We start from the raw sequence: 17,839 nt of genomic DNA, 5'->3' as shown, positions 1-17,839 counted from the left end.
TAATGCTTCGGATTCAGTCATAAGGCATCAGTCTGCCCTATAGGTTCTACGTTATGAAAGCAATAATTCTATCTGTAAGCATAGGTTAATTTCTTCCCCATGTTTGGCTTCAGACACGGCCTTTAGGGCACTTGTCAGGCAATGCCCCACTAAGCTGAAGTAGGGTAGAGAGGCCTAGATGATAGACAAAAACCAGATTGTGAATTTCTCTAAAACTGTGAATTTAAAGGAGTTTTGAAAAATATTCTGGTTAATTCATTTATGTGTAAGTATAAAGTAGCACTTGAACTTGGTTAAGCGGCTCAGTCAAGTGTATGATCTTGGGCAAGTCACAGTCCTGCAGACCCACATTTCCTTAGGGCAAAATGAAAGGTTGGACCTGATTGACTTCAAAGGCTTATTGATATTTCATGAAATGATCACTCTGAAATTAATGTTTTAATGCTGAAACACAAATGCATGTATGTATAGGGATGGAAAAACAAAAGAAGAGAAAACACACAATTATGTATTCTGGCTAAGTCTTTATGAGTAAAAGTGAGAAATTTTTATTATGACTGATTTAGTTTGTAGCCAGATTACAGAGTTTAGAGAGCTGAAAGATAGAAAGATAGAACTTAGGATGCAACAGGATAAAGTTCCTAGAAAACAGAATAATTTTTAATGTTAGTGCCCTTCATGTCTCTTATTATATGGCTCAGAGTGTTCCTTGGGTGGTTGGCAGGTAGGCTCTATTGCTTTTACAAGCTTAAAAAGCTGAATCGCTATCTTTCTTGGAAATTGCCTATCCCATAGGGAATAATTAAGACTAATAAGAAGCTGGAAGCAGAACATGAATCGAGTTAATGTTTTATTCTTTTTTCTCTCCTAGGATATCTTATTTGAAGAGAAGGTAAGTACCACATGCTTTGATTACTATGAATTCATTCTCAAAATTTGCATGATCAAATCAGCATCATAATTCACATTAGAAGATAAGATGTATCTACATAAAAATGCTTAACTCTTTTAAAAATGAACCACTCTATTCTGAGGCAGCATCTGATTTCTTTATGCTGCTATGTCTACTGCAGGTTTCAAAATCTGGAAAAAGTAGGAAATATTTTAATACGATTTTAGAGAGTAACTTTAGAAATCATTGATAACCAAATGGCATAGTTGTTCTGTTTTTTAAGATTTTATCTTTAAGTAATCTCTACACCCAGTGCAGGGCTCCAACTCACAACTCCGAGATCAAGAGTGGCGCGCCCCGCTGACAGCCAGCCAAGCACCCCACAAAAGGCATAGTTTTTGCTTATTTTGATATGACTTGCTTTATTCTAAGCATGTCTCTGACACCAGCTACCCATAGGGGTCCTCCATTTTGGGAGGTGTGCCTGGTGTTGGCCGGGATTCCTGGCCAAGAGACATGGCTCAGAGTCTCCCGCTGCTGCCTGGTGATTGATTTTAAGCTCATTCTCCTTGATGATGACAACCACACCAGGTAGCAAAGAAAGCTGGCTAGTATGAGTTGGATGGTGCTTAGCACAATAGATGACCACCAGGTTGCCAAGGACTTCTATACTGGACGTGTGTTTCTTAACACAAAGAGTTTGGAACATGCAAATTTTGTTGGACCAGCCGCTTATTAAATATCAGGAAATTTACAAGTAGTACTGCAAAAAATAATAAGAGCCAACCAAACCTTGCAGAGCATGATGCTTCAACGAATGGTCAGATGCATTATTATTTTATGTACCAGTGAGACAGGAAAGGACCCTGCCAATTAAACTATGATATAGTACCTTCTAATAAGTGACAATTTTACACTTACAGTAAGAGTCCCTTTAGATTTATTTAGATATAGACTTTTAAATCCTCTATCACTTTTGTCCATACATATAGGGGACAATGGAGGCAAACTAAACTGGTTATTTCAAAAACTTCTTCGTATCCAAAGTCTGAATCTTCTGAATCACTTTTTGGCTCTGATGCCCTCCGCCCCGCCCCCGGACGCCCCCCCTCCCCCAATATTGGCCTCTGGGCCATCAAAAACACTGGTGCTGCAACATTTCTTGAGTGTGCTCCAGGAGTATCTCTAGAGTTTTCTTCCATTTCATTCTGTAAGTTTTGAAGGACATGGGCAGAAAATAACAACTTCATTATGATCAGGCCTGATTCAAATAAGACTCATTCTGATTTCAGACAAATAAGGAAAAATGTATATCCTAGAATTGATAAAATATGGTATGTCACAATGTTTTCCTTTTGGGCTAAAGGAGTGGTTGATATTTGTATATTACTGAGCTTTGATGTGCTGTAGAGAGGAGAAAAAGCAGAAATTCCAAAAATCCACTGAAAATGGTTATTTTCCCTTTTCACTGGCAACTAGATGTTATGCATATATTTTTGCTGGCAGGTCTATTTTATCTAACCATGGCAATGTTTAATAATCGTTGACTAGCTGGCTCTTACTAGATCTGAGGTAGCCTAGAAGAACTGACACGGGAGAACAAAATCTCCATGAATTTGTGAGGTAAAATTTCATCAAGGCAGTGTTCTATCTAGTTATGTACTGAATACGATTTGAAATGCTGTGTTTTGCTGTGTGTTAATATTGGATTTCATTCTCGATGCAGTGCGAACACAAGATTTGTGAATGTGAGAAGGGGGATCCAGGCGACCCAGGGCCTCCTGTGAGTACGTTTCCACTTTGAACGGAGGATCAAGTCAGGAAGCCCTAGTCACAATTGCTCTACTTGCACTTGGAAATGCCACTGCTGGTTTGTGCTGCTGAAAAGCGGTCACGTGCAAACAGCAGCAAACAGGGACATGCTGTTTCTTTCTTTTATTCCTAAAGGGATACACTCTGGCCTTAGAAATTAGCCTGGGATTTTGCTGACCTGAACGGAGGGCAGATTCAATTTTAAATGATGAAGTTGTTCTCACAAAGGATGCTCCAGCATCCTTCTGATGTGACAATTGGGGCCAGAATTTCTCAACAGTGAAACGAAAATATAGAAAAAGAGATCATCCAAATCCTCTGTGCTTTAGGGAAAGCTTTAGCCTAGAAACAAGTGACACAGAGCTCGCTGGAAGTTCACTGTGTCTTCACATGTATCCAAGAACAACACTGGGTGGCCTCTCAGAGAGGAAGCTGGTCAGGAAGCTTTGGGGATTAGAGTGAGTTCTGTGAAATGGAACTTGGCAACTAAAGGTTAAAGGCAGCATTTATTACGATGATTCAACACTTGATAAAATAATCCTAAAACGAGTGCTGCCTTTATATTCTGGTCTAATATCTGGAAGGTGCCATGTATGCACTGGGAAGGTATTTGCAACAATATCACAATAACTGGAGATACTGCATATTTTTCTAACACATATCATCAGAGGCATCCATGCTGCTTATTTGGTATTCCATTTACTTATGTGGTCTCAAACCCTATGGGTCAAAAGCCCAGTGGATATATTTCACAAAAATGCATGAATACAGTTTTTGAACAAATGCTTGTATTTGGGGGCAGGGAGGAGAATGTGTACTGTGAATTTCTTAGATTGTGCCACATTTTCTCTTGAGACTCAGGTCCGAAGACTGTACTTTTTCAAAGCATTCTACCAATCAGAAGGTGGGGATGTTTGTCTTTTTTTCCCCCCCCCTAAAATGTAAGTTAGATACATTGCAAGGCAATGTGGCAGCCAGTAGAACCTGATTTTGGGCAAAGTAAAATTTTAACATTTCCTTCTTATAAAATCTTAGTTTATATTTATTACACCAAGAAATTGCCAGGGGAAGGTTTACTTGGGATATTCAATTATGTTTTAGAATGAACAGTAAGAAAATTTACAGCTGTTAAACTAATCTGACAATTTCAGTCACTCAGTATTGCTAGAGATTAACTTACCATTGTTTAAAAAGTGATATATTTTAAAGATTTTACTTATTTATTTGAGAGAGAGAGAGAGAATACAGGAGTGGGAGAGAGGGGTTGAGGGAGAGGGAAAGCAGAAAGATCCCAGGACCCTGGGATTATGACCTGAGCCGAAGGCAGATGCTTAACCAACTGAGCCACCCAGGCACCCCCTAACATATCATTTTTTAAAAGATTTTATTTATTTATTCTAGAGAGAGATAGAGGGAGAGTGCAAGTGGGGGGAGGGGCAGAGGGAGAGAGAGAATCTCAAGCAGACTCCCCACTGAATGCGTAGCCCAACACAGGGCTCAATCCCAGGACCCCGAGATCATGACCTGAGCTGAAATCAAGAGTTGGTTTGCTTAACTGACTGAGCCACCCAGGCGCCCCACCATGTTTTTTTTAAACTGAAGTATAGTGGACACACAATGTTATATTAGATTCAGGTGTTCAGCATACTGACTCAACAAGTTTATATGTTATGCTGTGTTCACCACAAGTGGATCTACCATCTGTTACTGTGCAGTGTGGTTATAATACCATTGACTCTATCCCCTGTGCTGTACCATACCATATTTTAATAGGGTTAGACATAAAACTCCACTATTTAGTATTTATTGAGTGTCCCTAAAACCTGTTCTCAGAAAAGTCAGCTTTTTGGTGGTTTGAGAATAGGAAAACATAACACCTTTCTGGAACAGGATTGGAGCACTTTCTTCTCTCATCTTTGGGATTATCCCTTGGATATCAGGCAGAGACAGTATTTTCTTTTGAACAAATCTAGAGAACCTACCTATTCAAGACAGTACAGTCTTCCTGGTGTGTAGTAAAGGTGAGAATACAGTAGAGTCTCTGCTTGGTAGGTTACGTTTGTTTACAGTCTTCATTCCTTTTATGGGATGAAGCTGATCAGAAATTACTGTAATGTGTAAAAAACCCATAGGATGTGAGCTGAATATAATCTTTTCTCCCTTTGCCTTCAGGGTACACATGGAAACCCAGGTATCAAAGGTGAGCGAGGACCAAAAGGAAACCCGGTAAATGAATAAACAGCTTTCCTTATAAACCATTGTATCTCTTTCTAGATTTATTTAAAGAACAAAAATGAGGAAAACAAAGAGCATTGTAGCGTATGTCAATGCCAAAAATATGATTTCTGTGAAGACTACAGGATGCTTACTTCCTGTATTATCTACCTGGTTTGTGTTAGCTTACAAATCCTAAGTAATATATGACCATTTTAGTCACTTAGTCTAGGAAACCTAGGAATGCTGAACAAATTGAAATTTGTACTTACATAATGTTGGCGCAAATTAATTGCTACAATGTTCCATGAATTTCTAATATATATTCCATATCAGATTGACATTGACTTATGTTTTATATGGATCCATTTTATGGATAACTGACCTATGATAATAATAGAAAAAACAGTTATCTTCTACACTCAGACCATCTTCAGGTATTTCCCCAATTCCTTTCTTGGTGTATCCATAAAAAATTCTATATTAATTTTAAAAAATCAGATAATATTTCACACGATGATCTTCCAAGTTCAAGAGTGGCTAAAAGAATCACAGAAGAGAGATATAACTATGTGAAAATTTATGGGAAAATTCTATATCATGAAAAATAATAATTAAAATAAAGAGGAAAACAGGGAAATATTTTCATCAAATACAATGGACATTGGGTTAATTTCTATAGTATATAAAGACTTTATAAAATGGATGAGAAAATATCAAGCCACTAATAATCAATTGGTCAAAGGACCCAAACAATTCCCAAGAGAAGAAATAAAACCAGTAAATAAAGAAATAGAAAAACATTTACATTGGGTTAATTTCTATAGTATATAAAGACTTTATAAAATGGATGAGAAAATATCAAGCCACTAATAATCAATTGGTCAAAGGACCCAAACAATTCCCAAGAGAAGAAATAAAACCAGTAAATAAAGAAATAGAAAAACATTTAATTTCACTAGATAATGACTGAAATTTAGATAAAGACAATGAGGTACTCTTCAATACTAATTATTCACATTTTAGAAACTTTGGAGTCCAAGGTTGTTGGGTTGTTTTTTGCATGGGGAGGGGAGAAATCTTCTAGTTCACATAGTTTGGGGTTTTGTGTGTGTGTATGTGTGTTTCAGATTTTAAAAAACGTGTCTTTTTTTGTAGCAGTTAACACAGCAATATTAAAATAATAATAACTAGTGAGAGCAATGAGGTGGTGAAACTGGTTTGCTCTTCATTGCAAAGGTAACTTGGGGCAAACATTTTGGAAAGCAATTAGATATTACAAAAGAAGTATTCATATATTCAAATTTTAATCCAATAACTTCTCTTCTAAAACTATGTTTAGGGAGGAAATGAAAAATAGAATAAGTTAGATGCATGGAAGTATTTTAGTTGCATGAAAGCCAATAGCTTGCTTGTCAAAGAAAAGGAATATGATGCATCCTTGGGTATCTTTACAATACAAACACACACAACCCTACACACTCATTATTGAAGTCCCAACTGATGCCATCATGTCTTCTTTTTGTCTTGTTAAATACCTGTTTTAAATCTATGTTTACCTTTCATTTATTTGGCTTGTAATTTTGGGTCACATAATATATTTTCCTAAGTCTTGTTGAAATCAAGCAATTACTCTTAAGGACATTTTGGAAAACATTCCAAAGCCCCTTGGAGAAAAGCCAGAATGGCTGGCTCTGATGGAGTACATTGCTCTATTGGAGAACAACGGCTGTGTTGTTAAACTGGGACGCAAAACTTGGCCTAAACTGAGCAAATGTACCTGGATCTTGTGCCCTATGCATCTGGCTTCATTCCAAAGGGCAAAGGCTATCTGAACTGCTATTTTCTTCCCTTGAAGGCATGGTGAAAATGTCAATGGTAAAGGCCAAATATTTTTTTCTCCATGGAGTTAATCTGTTAATCTGAGAATTCTGAATAATGCATTTTATTGAGCCATCAGTCACTCTGCAGGGCTGTAGAATTTTGATTGAGTTTTGTTTGTTTGTTTGTCACAGGGTGATGCTCAAAAAGGGGAACCTGGAGAAAGAGGCCCAGGGGTATGTATACCCCTTCCCAAGAAAGTAATCCAGGATGCTAAGATTCTGTAATTGATCACTGTGACTTCTATAGTGCAAATACAAAAATGATTTATAAAAACGTGTGCTCGTGATGGCTCAGACAGGCAATCAGACAGATAGGATCTTAGAAGTGGAAATGTGGGGAGAAAATACTCTGTTCAACAGGAGTGATGATGGGACAGGGTAGTCTCTGATCTTAAGTGCGATTTGTGGAAGACTCAAGTAAGAAAAATATTTTGCTTTGCCTTTTGTGTTTTTTTTTTTTTCCCAATAAAGAATGAGTTAAAAATTCTGGGAGCACAGAACTATATAATCTAAACTATGCTTTGGTAAATTTGATCTACAGACCAAAAAAAAAGCTATCATTCTAGTTGATTTATTATTCCTAAAATTAGAAGATGTTCGAGATTGTCTGAGAAATAATCCCAGTAAATTTCTTTTTTTTGCATTTTTCTGGGGAGTCACAGCAAAGTAGCAAAGAGCAGAGAAATGTGTACGGTGAGCAAAAAAAAGGCCATCACATTGCTCCTCCTGGCTTGTCCACTTGGCGAAAGCCCATGAGTCAGGCCCAGAGGTTTTAAAAACTGATCTCTCAGTGTTTTTAATCAACTTTATGAACAATGGAAATTCACTCAGAAATGTGTGTTATTCATTTAGGAAATATTTCTTAGGTGCCTTCTGCATATAAAACATATTATTATGTGAAAATAAAATTAAGACAAAGTGCTTATGTTTTTTGAAAAGTTTGTTATGGCAGAGATTAAGTTATTTAAAATAGCTACAATATTGGTTGCCAGAAAGGAAATGGGGGGGAATGGGCAAAATGGGTGAAGGGGAGTGGGAGGTAGAGGCATCCAGTAATGCAATGAAGAATTCACAGGGATGAAAGGTACAGGGTCAATGGTATTGTAATAGGGCTGTATGGGGACAGATGGTAGCTACACTTGTGGTGAGCAGAACATACTGTAAAGAGAAATTCAATCACTATGTTGTACACCTGAAACGAATGTAACATTGTGTGTCAATTATACTTTAACAAAAATAGCTACACTATGAAGCAGAATGTCAAGATATTATAAGAATTGCATACACAAATTATTATGGGCACTCAGAGGATAGTGAAGCCAGGGTAGGTTTTATAGGATAACTCCCGGAGAGTGCAGAATTGGGACGGGAAAGGACAGAACAGAAAGGTGAAAGTCGACAGGCATTCCAGCTAGAGGTTGCCACGAGCAGCAACCTGGGGGAAGGCGATGTGTTGGAAAACGGTGCGGGGGGATGCCTGAAGAGGAGTGTTGCCAGAAACAGCATGAAGACCACAGTGGGTGCTCCATGCTTTACTAGGTGAGAGATTTAGATGAAGCGTACAACCCAAGAGCTGTGTACTTGGAAGATTAATCTGGCATGACTCTAAAGGAGAAATTGAAGTGGGAATAAGCAGAAGGAAGGAGCACTTAGAAGAAGGTTTTCTGTTACAGTCTGTATGAGAACAGGGACACTGGCTAGAGCTGCTTTGGCCAATATGAAAGCTGCTAGCCATATGTGCTCACTGAGCAGCTGAAACATGGCTAGCCTGAATTGAGGTGTGCTGTAGGAGTAAAATACACAATGAATTTTGATGACTTGGTATCAAAGAAAATGTAAAATATCTCATTAATAACTTTTATACTGGTCACATGTTGAAATGACTGTATTTCAGACCTATTGGGATCAGTAAAATATATTATTATTATTATTATTATTATTATTATTATTATTATTATTTGAGAGAGAGCATACATGCATGCAAGAGTGGAGAGGAGGGCCAGGGGCAAAGCGGGAGGGAGAGAGAGAATCTTAAGCAGGCTCCATGCCCAGCGCAGAGCCTGACGTGGGGCCCAATCTCACAACTCTGAGATCGTGACCTGAGCTGAAATCAGGAGTCAGACACTTAACCACCTGAGCCGCCCAGGCGCCCCTCAGTAAAATATATTCTTAAAAATTAATTTCACCTGTTCATTGCTGCCTTTTTAATGTGGCTGTTGGGGAATTAAATTCTATACGAGGCTCACATTCTATTGGGCAGAATTGGGCCACAATGATGATAGAATAGAAAAGAGACCATTGTGAGAACCATGGAAAGGCTGTGGGGACCGACTCTGACTCATATATTCAGCAGACATTTATTGAGCACATGCTATATGCTGGGCCCTTCTTTACATGCTGGGGATACAGGAGTGAGCAAGACAGATAGTTCCTGTTTTCATACAGTCTTCTAGCAGGGAGAGCAATAAACAGGCAAACAAATGAGATTTCATCAGCGAGATGTGTTCTGGAAACATAAAACAAGGTCATGAGGGTGTTTTAGGCAGAGAGCAGTAGGTACAAAGACTCTTGAGTGGGAATAAGCCCGGCAGGCTGGAGAAATGGAAAGAAAGCCAGAACTTGGCAAAGAGTGGTGATAAACAGCTTATGGAGATAGGCAGGGGTAGATTACGGAGGGCGCTGCTGGCAGGGGTAGAGAGGATGGATTTAAAACTAAATGCAGTGAAAGCTGGTGAAGAATTTTAATTGGTTGGATTAAAGGAGTATAAGGGGCAAGTAGAGAGAAAAGATAATTATAAACATTTGATTCTGTGTGATTTGAAATATGAGGGTACCATTAATAGAAACAGGAAAGTCAGAAGCAAATTTGGCAGACCAATGAGTACAGTTTTGGATATTTTAAATTGGGCTAGTTTAAAACTAGTAATTAAGATGTCCTGAAAGGAAGGAAGGAAGCTGATAGCAACCAAACAATAAATTGACCAGAGATTTCAGAAAGAAAAACAGGGGAAAAAAGAGGATGCTATAAAAAGGAAGGTTTCTATTCATGAGCTATGTTGGCTCCTTCTTAAATACAGTCTTAATTCTTTTAACATAATAATGACAGGATTTTAATATGGTTGTGTGCTGTCAGGGGTGGAGAGCACCCCCAAATTCCTGAGGCTGGAGGTCCAGCATTTCTTAGTGCTGAGAACGTGAATTGTTTTCATCAAGAACCCCAATTTAACTGTCTATAATGTGGCCTTTAATTTTAAGCCCATGACAAAAACTTAAACTCTTTATGCTAATAAATATTTCTGAGATGAATTAAATTATAGTGTAACAATATTTTTGATTCTATCTATTTTTATGTCCAATTTCTCAGTGACTGCTCATTAGGAGAGATGTGTTATTTCCTTCCCGAAGCTTTTCCTTTTTTGCCTTTTGTAAGAAAAGTCATACAAACCAGAATTCTGTAGTCTGACACGAGTAACTGCAATAATAGCTTGTTTATTCCGTTGTTTTCTCCAGCTCACTTAAACTATGTCTTACAATTCTATTTTCATACTTAAAAGCTATTGTTGTAGGAAAAAGACATGAAATCCTATTTGAAAAAGTCTTGCTGTTGCTTAAAGTTGGCAATTTCTCAGTTCACTTAATATTCAGTAGTATATTACTTAAAGGGCTCTCGGGCAGGGACACAATGGAGGAGGCTGTGCAGGATTCCCCGGGGGTGACACAGAAGGGGAGCAGAAGCACCGGGCCCACAGTTAGTGGGAGAGAAAATATAGGAACTTAAAGGTCACTGTCTCATTAGCGTTGATAAAGGAACCATTCATTTCGTTGATGTTCTATATTCCAGCCCAAATTTGAAAGGAGGACCATAATGGATATAAATATTTACACACATTGGAAAGGCCATTATCTTAGCTCATTTTCAAAGCTAATTTCTCCAACAGCCTCTGTGAAACATTCTCAGCTGGGACGGTTCGTAGTTTAAAAGTCAATACAACAATTTTGAAAGTAGCATTACAGGTTTGTCCCTTCTACAACAAGTTTCGGTGTCTAGTCTCTCCTTCAGCTGTGGGCCCACGGGTAAGGAACTGGGTTTGAAAAAATATGTGGAACTGAGAATAGAATGTAATTAAGGGAAAAGTAGGTTCTTTTCTTCTCCCTAGTCAATGTGCATTCCCTAAGCTCAAAGAGAAGTAACATCGCTTACATTTCCGTATGTGGTCTTAGTTTCCTGACATACAAATGTGTTTTGTTATACTTTGTAAATGAAAAATATCAAATACTTCCTCCAGCAATGTCTTCTAATATGTTTTACTCTTTCTTTCTTTTTTCAACTAGGGAATTCCTGGGTACAAGGGTGAGAAGGTAAGTTGATAACAACCAATAGGTAGACCAGGATTTCAGAAAGAAAAAGAAACCTAACTGTATTTATGTACTTAATAAAAGTTGTTTTCCTTTACTTTTGTAAGTCTGGGTTCCCTAAGTCCTAAGTATACTCTTAACTCTGTTAACACAAAATAATAATAGAACTTAAGCTACAGGACATGTTGTAGGGGTGAAAGTCATCCTAAGATCCTGAGATCAGGATCCAGCCTCTCTCAGCTCGGCAAACACGATAACCCCAATGTAGCCGGCCTGCAGCACAGATAGCCAGACTCAAAGTTTCTACGTACAAATGGATGCAGCAACACAACAGTTAGGTTTCCCCCGTGGTGCTTCCTTTCCCCTAACACCTAGACACCGAACGCTCTCACAGAAGCAAGAAGGTTTATCCTGGTGAAGCAATAAGGACTGCTTATTTCATAGAGTCAGGCCTCTGGGTAGAGCTGGGTAGGCGTCTGGCAGGCAGGGGGAGTAAATTTGACAAGCAAACAAAAGTTATGGGCTAATAGGTTATTTTAGGATTCTTTGCCAATTACAAGTTAGTAAGGTGGATGGGGGCTCCAGAACATTTGAGCGTGTTCAGTGGTTCATTCATAGGTTCGTGCCACTGTGCTCTCTGTTAGCAGATTTTCTATCTGAAAACGGAGCATGCCTCTCTCATTCAATCTACAACCCTCAGACCTGGGCCAGAGATTTCACTCTGGGTCTCCTCTAGCCCGACCCCCATTGGAGCCAAGAGGTTGCAGGACAAGAGGTTGGTGGGCCTTTAAACCAAACCAGGCATTAGGTACCCAAGACCCCAGAAGTCCCTGCAAAATGGCCTGAGCCTGCTTTGAAGGCAGATACAAACTTCTTTCCTCTGTCCATCTTTTTCCTGGGCCTGAGGGGAAACAAAATGTAAGTTGTTTGTTGAGGCTGGAGGGGACCCTAGTAGGAGCTTTGTTGTATTGTGGCCTGGGGCACCTTCGTGTGCATCGGTTCCTCCTGGGGCAGAAGGAACCAGAAGTGGGGAGGAGTCAAGCAGGGGTGGGGGTGTAGGCTGTGGGCATGGGGATGAGCTTGCACATGGACCTCTGAGGAATACCAAAATTCTCTCATTTTGTATTCCTTTTGAAGGTATACTTGTCGAAAAAGGAAGTTAGAACATTAGTAGGTTATTAGCTTAATGTATAACTTTCACCTATTTCGATACATGGTATGTAGGCCGACCCTTGCACTCCTGCCCTGGGCCCTGCATATATTAGAGGTGAGTCTACATACAGGCAAATAAATATATCCCCAATCACTGGAAATGTTAAATGCCTGTTTCTTCATCTGTATAGAACTGGATTAATGTAGGCTTCCTTAATTTACAAGGTGGTTGGAGAATCAAATGGAATTATGGATGTGACAATGTATTATAAACTCTTTGCTTGTCTATAAGTGTAAGGTGCTACTATGAAGAGGCAGGGAACCAATGATAATGCAGGAAAGTTAAGAAAGTTTCATGATTGTAAAATTGTCCTATATACAGTTGAAGAAAATTATCCAGGACCCCCATCTTGATTTATAATATGAGCTACTCACAAACACTATATATATATTTACACACACACACATACACATATATATATATTCATGTATATTTATATGTATGAAAAGACTCATTTAACCTTCTGGGAAACTACAGAATCACTGGTAGAGTTCTCGTTTGGAAAATACAAGCTGTCAGAGTAAAGTGACCCTGAACCATTGACATTCAAACCAGAATTTTACCAGGAACAGCAACATCAGAAATCAGAGGCTGGAAACAGAGCTAATCTGTTCATAACTTTCTGAAGCACTTGCTCTCTGAAACTGTGTAATTGTGACCATTCCACAGGGATTACTGAGCCCACCAAAAAAGAACACGCCCTTGCAGAGGCAAATAACATGAGTACAATATTTTCATTGATGGAAGTCTGCCCCCAAAACAAATGCTGTTCCTCAGGACCCTATAGCTAACAGATCTGTCTGGACAAAAGGAATGTGAATCCTGGCCAAAAGAATTTTTTGAGTGTATTTATGGTACTTTTCTGTTTTATATTTTGGTGCTTGACTCATTTTATTTCCACCCAACATTATTAAATTAATTGCTTTCTAATTGATTCCTCAAGAGTGATTTTCCATTTGCATTCAGAAATAAATGTTCAATTTGTTCGAAGTGAAATCTCAGTTTTTCCTGGGTCAGTTTGACTCAGTTTGATGTAGAGAGAGAACAGATTGCTTTTGAACAGAGGCATAGCTGGATCGAGGAATTGTACTTCCCTCTTTCCTGCTCCTGATGCCAGCAACACCCCATGTAGTACCCTAGGCTAATGGAAAGTAACTTGCAGACCATGGCGGGTTGCCTTGTTCAGAGTTGGGTGGTTGATGAACATGGACTTGGGAACCTAACAGACTCAAGCCTGTGGTCATGGGCAAGCTGTTTAATCTCTCTGAACCTCCTTTTCCTCTCTCTCTCTAATCTAATATAATCTGTTGTGGGGATTAGCAGTAATGTAAAGGCTTTGGACTTCGGATCCATGATTGGTGGTTACACTTGTTATTTCCCTTCTTAGAGCAGTGCTATTCCAAGCGTGGTCTGCTGACTGGCTGTCGGTCTGTGAACTGCTTGTTGGTATTTTGTGATGAGATAAATCTCGCATCAGAATATAAATCCACTATATCACTAAATACACTGTTCCGCTGACATTCATTTTTCACCGTGTGTCTTCTTTAATGGAGGCAGGGCACTGATGTTCACCGTAGTGCAAGTTTCTTACGTCACTGTGTGGTGGTGCTTTGAGTAGCGTGCCTTACATCGCGTGGATGATAAAGCAGCAGCACAAACAGACAGTAGTGAGGGCACTGGGCTAGGAGTCACTGGCTAGCATGTACATGTAAGTAAACTCATTTAACCTCTTCAGTTGAGTTGCCATATCTTAAAAATATGAATTGCTTTGGGGCAACATGGTCAGTGATATTGTAATAGTGTGTATGGTTACAGATAGTAGCTACACCTGGTGAGCAGAGCATAATGTATAGAGAAGGTGTATCACTATGTTGTATACCTGAAACTAATGTAACCCTTTGTGTCAGTTGTGCTCAAATAAAAAATTTTAAAAAGGAATTGCCTTGAGGCTCAGAAAAAAAAATATGAAAGCCCTTGAAAATTCTAACTTTAGTCATTTTTCTAATGGCCTTTGATACCTTTTAGTTCTAATTATTCAAAGTCTTAGAAGTCTGATACAATGGATTAGTATTCAGAGGTCCCAATTCTCCTTCTGCATGAGCAAGTTACTTAACCTTTGGGATCACAAATTCTCAGTCTGTGAAATTGGGCTAATAATATCTACGTCAGACAGTTAACGGCACCTTAACAGATTACGTCTACAAAATAACATTGATCGCAAACTATAAAGAATAATTTAATTGTTAGTTCTTTTTTTCATTGCTATTCCAGGAAAGGCAGGAGGAGAGTGTGATGATGGGAAGTAACAGTGTGCTTGCCACCCTGCCCGTTCCCTCTTGCTAAGTCTTTTTTTTTTTTTTAAGATTTTATTTACTTAACAGAGAGAGAGGGGGCACAAGCAGGGGGAGCTGCAGAGGGAGAGGCAGAAGGAGAGACAGAGAGAGAGGGAAGAAGCAGGCTGCCGCTGAGCAGGGAGCCTGATGCGGGGCTCGATCCCAGGACCCTGGGATCATGACCTGAGCTTAAGGCAGACGTTTAACGACTGAGCCACCCAGGCGTGTGCCCGCCCCCCCCACCCCACCCCAAGTCTTTATGGCTCCTTTCCCCACCAAGCCATGGCATGGTCTTAGGACCTTTTTCTTACTACTAACTGATCAAAGTTGGTACTCAGGATGGAGTATCATGTTATGGAAAAAATAGGGACTGTGAGTCTGAGCTACTTGATCGAGGGAAGTTATCTTGTTGAGTGTTAAGTTTCCTCATCTCCAAAATAAAATTGTAAAACTGATCTCATTGAGCCGTGATATGGATTCAAGTAAATCACACACGCAAAGAGCATATGGTAGACATTCAGTTAACCTTCGTTTCTTTCCTTTTAATTTCATCCACCTCTCAACAATGTTAAGCCTCACTAGGTGGTGTCTCGGATTTGATTCTGTCAAGTTAAGGATGACTCATGGATAAAATTTTTCAGAGTGCAATGCCCAAATAACCCCCAGGATTGAGGATAAACTTGTGTATAACCCATCAGGGTGCTTATGTCATAGAAATCTTTTTAAAAATCCTAACCCCGAATACTGCAAATGTCTTCTTATTTCATTTATTTATTTTTCAGGGGGAAAGTGGAGAATGTGGCAAACCAGGAATAAAAGGTGACAAAGTAAGGAACATGTTTTTAAAATGCTAACAGCTGTGATCCCTTTGGGGCTGAGTTTCCTGAAGAGGAAATTCCTGGGATGCATTACCTGGCTCTCACTACTGGAGTTGGGAAGTTATTGGCTCCATTCAAACATCTGTAAAACATGAAGCAGAAAACAAAGCCATACCTAACTTTAGTTAATGGAGCCCCCACATGCCTTTCCTATGGACCTTTAAGATCTTGCTTTGTGGCACCCTAACCTTTGAGGCCAGGCCTACAGAATGTTATGGTGAAAAGAATAATTTAAACTGCAAAGTCAATTCAAGCTCCAATCAGGTAAAAATGGAATTTTTGTTTTCAGATGTAAACACTGACAGCAAGTACTTTCCAAAATAGAGTGAAGAACTCTATGGGATAAGTTAATAAAATAATTATAAATAATGTGGCAGAACTAGGCAGAGACAGGGGTTCAAAATTTTGAAATTGCAGCAAGCCACAGACAATTGGGTAGGTATTTACCTTTCCCTAAAAAATAAATATGAATAAAGTATTTAAACTGAAGACAACATTAAATATGTTAAGGAGTTCCTTAATGGACCGGAAATATACAGAGAGTATGTTTGAAGCCTAATGACAAAGGTTCCAAAAATGTACAGAGTAAAAACAGTTTTCAGTATATTTAAGAACTATTAACAGCATGCTATCAAGACACTCAACTCTTTCCATATCTGTATTTTAATTATGGGAGAGAGCTAAGGAAAAAAAAAAAAAACAGGCAAAAGGTGAAAAGCAGAGAATAAGATAATGACACCGGCCTATGTAACTAAGCATTTTAAATAGCTTGAGATTTTGTGAAAGCGTTTAAAGTACTGTGGACTTAAAGGCCAGGTGGATCTGAAAAATGTAGGCTTGGTAATTATCTCTGGGCAAAATGAAACTGTAGTAATGAATAGATTCTGCCTGGAGGATAATTGAAAATGGGCGATGGACACGGACTTGAAAATACAAAAGGAGGCACACAGAAGAACAAAAATGAAAAGTTAAACAGTAACTGTGAAAACTATTTGAAATGAAATTGGCTGACAAAGAGTTAATATCATATTTCATTGACTAAGATGTCAGGGATTGTTAAATGCCCTATTATTTTCTGTGCCAAAAAGAAAGAAAAAGTGCTGCCAATTATAAACAGAAGATGCAATTGACTGTAAGACATATCTTAGTGTCAGAGACGTAAAAATCTGAAAAAAAAATGCATGTCTGGAGTCCATGAAATATAATGTCCTTGACAGGAAGAGTTCATATAAGTTTATAAGTCAAACATACAAAGAACATGAAGAGACGCAAGAGAGGGAATGTAAATGGCTAATAAAAGAAAAAAAATCCAAATGTATTAGCAGTCAGATAAGTGAAATTAACATTAAAATGTTATTTCACTTGTCAAATTAGCAAACACTGAGACAATATATAATACTCAACATTGATGCGGAGTCTGTAAGGTGAAGATGCACTCTCTCTACTCGGGGAGTAGGAATGGAAATCTGAACAAACTCTATGAAGGGAAGTTTTGTTTTTTCTTTCCACGTACGGTGTGAGCCACAAAAGAGAGTGAGAGAGCCTTGGATGTGCTCATTGTCTCTGTCTGTCATCCTCTTCCAGAACATCATCTTTAGGAGTCCATCAGAAGCAGGACATGATTTATACACAAAGATGTTCTTTATAATATTGTTTAAAAGAGTAATCATCAGAAATAATTTAAATGTCAATACTAGGGAAATAAGTAAAGTATGATAGATTCATATTCTTGAATATTATTCCATTTACTAAGAGTTCTTAATGACCTGGAAAAATATTTTTGATACAATGGAAGACCAGATAAGAAGGGCACAAAGTTGTATATGCCCTTTAATCAAATTATTTATTAATTTATTTTTTCAAATTATTTAAAGAAATATAATTATTACATAGGCCTAAAATGTTAATAGCAGTTGCTTCTGTGTGATTTATTTTCCTGTTTTTTTTTTTTTTTTTTGCTTTTTTCTATAATTGCTAAGGTATGTCTGTTATAAACAGGTTGTATTTTGGTAAGAAAAAAAGGAAAATGTGAGAGACTAGACTATATTATATTCTCATAAAAATAAATTTTAAAGGGTTTCCTAGTTATGGAACATATTAAAGTATTTTTTCTATTAAAAGAAGGTTGAGTATAAACACTGTTTTGTCAAGTTGTGTGTCTTGAAGATGGGCAAAAGAGTGATCTAGACATCGTGGAAAATCACTAAATTGTCAATTGAACTGACTTTGCCTTGTTGGAAAGAAACAATATTCCACTA

General features: G+C 38.3%; 1 protein-coding gene across 4 annotated transcripts in view; it reads left to right on the top strand.

The window, feature by feature from the left end:
• COL28A1 (collagen type XXVIII alpha 1 chain) overlaps positions 1–17,839 on the top strand; it is a 166,623-nt gene that overhangs the window by 10,008 nt on the left and 138,776 nt on the right. For 3 of the 4 annotated variants that reach the window (XR_003516640.2, XM_027574928.2, XM_027574927.2), the window contains exons 4-9: positions 872–892; positions 2,619–2,675; positions 4,877–4,930; positions 6,934–6,975; positions 11,134–11,160; positions 15,486–15,530. Coding sequence is in view for 3 of the 4 variants with exons in the window: in XM_027574928.2 (XP_027430729.1) it covers positions 872–892; positions 2,619–2,675; positions 4,877–4,930; positions 6,934–6,975; positions 11,134–11,160; positions 15,486–15,530 (246 nt within the window). In the remaining variant the exon portion in view is untranslated. The remainder of the gene's footprint in view (positions 1–871; positions 893–2,618; positions 2,676–4,876; positions 4,931–6,933; positions 6,976–11,133; positions 11,161–15,485; positions 15,531–17,839) is intronic. The other variant, XM_027574929.2, reaches the window with a different exon arrangement.

This window comes from Zalophus californianus, chromosome 12 (genome assembly GCF_009762305.2).
Source record: "Zalophus californianus isolate mZalCal1 chromosome 12, mZalCal1.pri.v2, whole genome shotgun sequence".
Taxonomy (NCBI): domain Eukaryota; kingdom Metazoa; phylum Chordata; class Mammalia; order Carnivora; family Otariidae; genus Zalophus; species Zalophus californianus.
The sequence above is the reverse complement of the archived record's forward strand: the minus strand, read 5'-3'. Positions and strand labels throughout refer to the sequence as shown.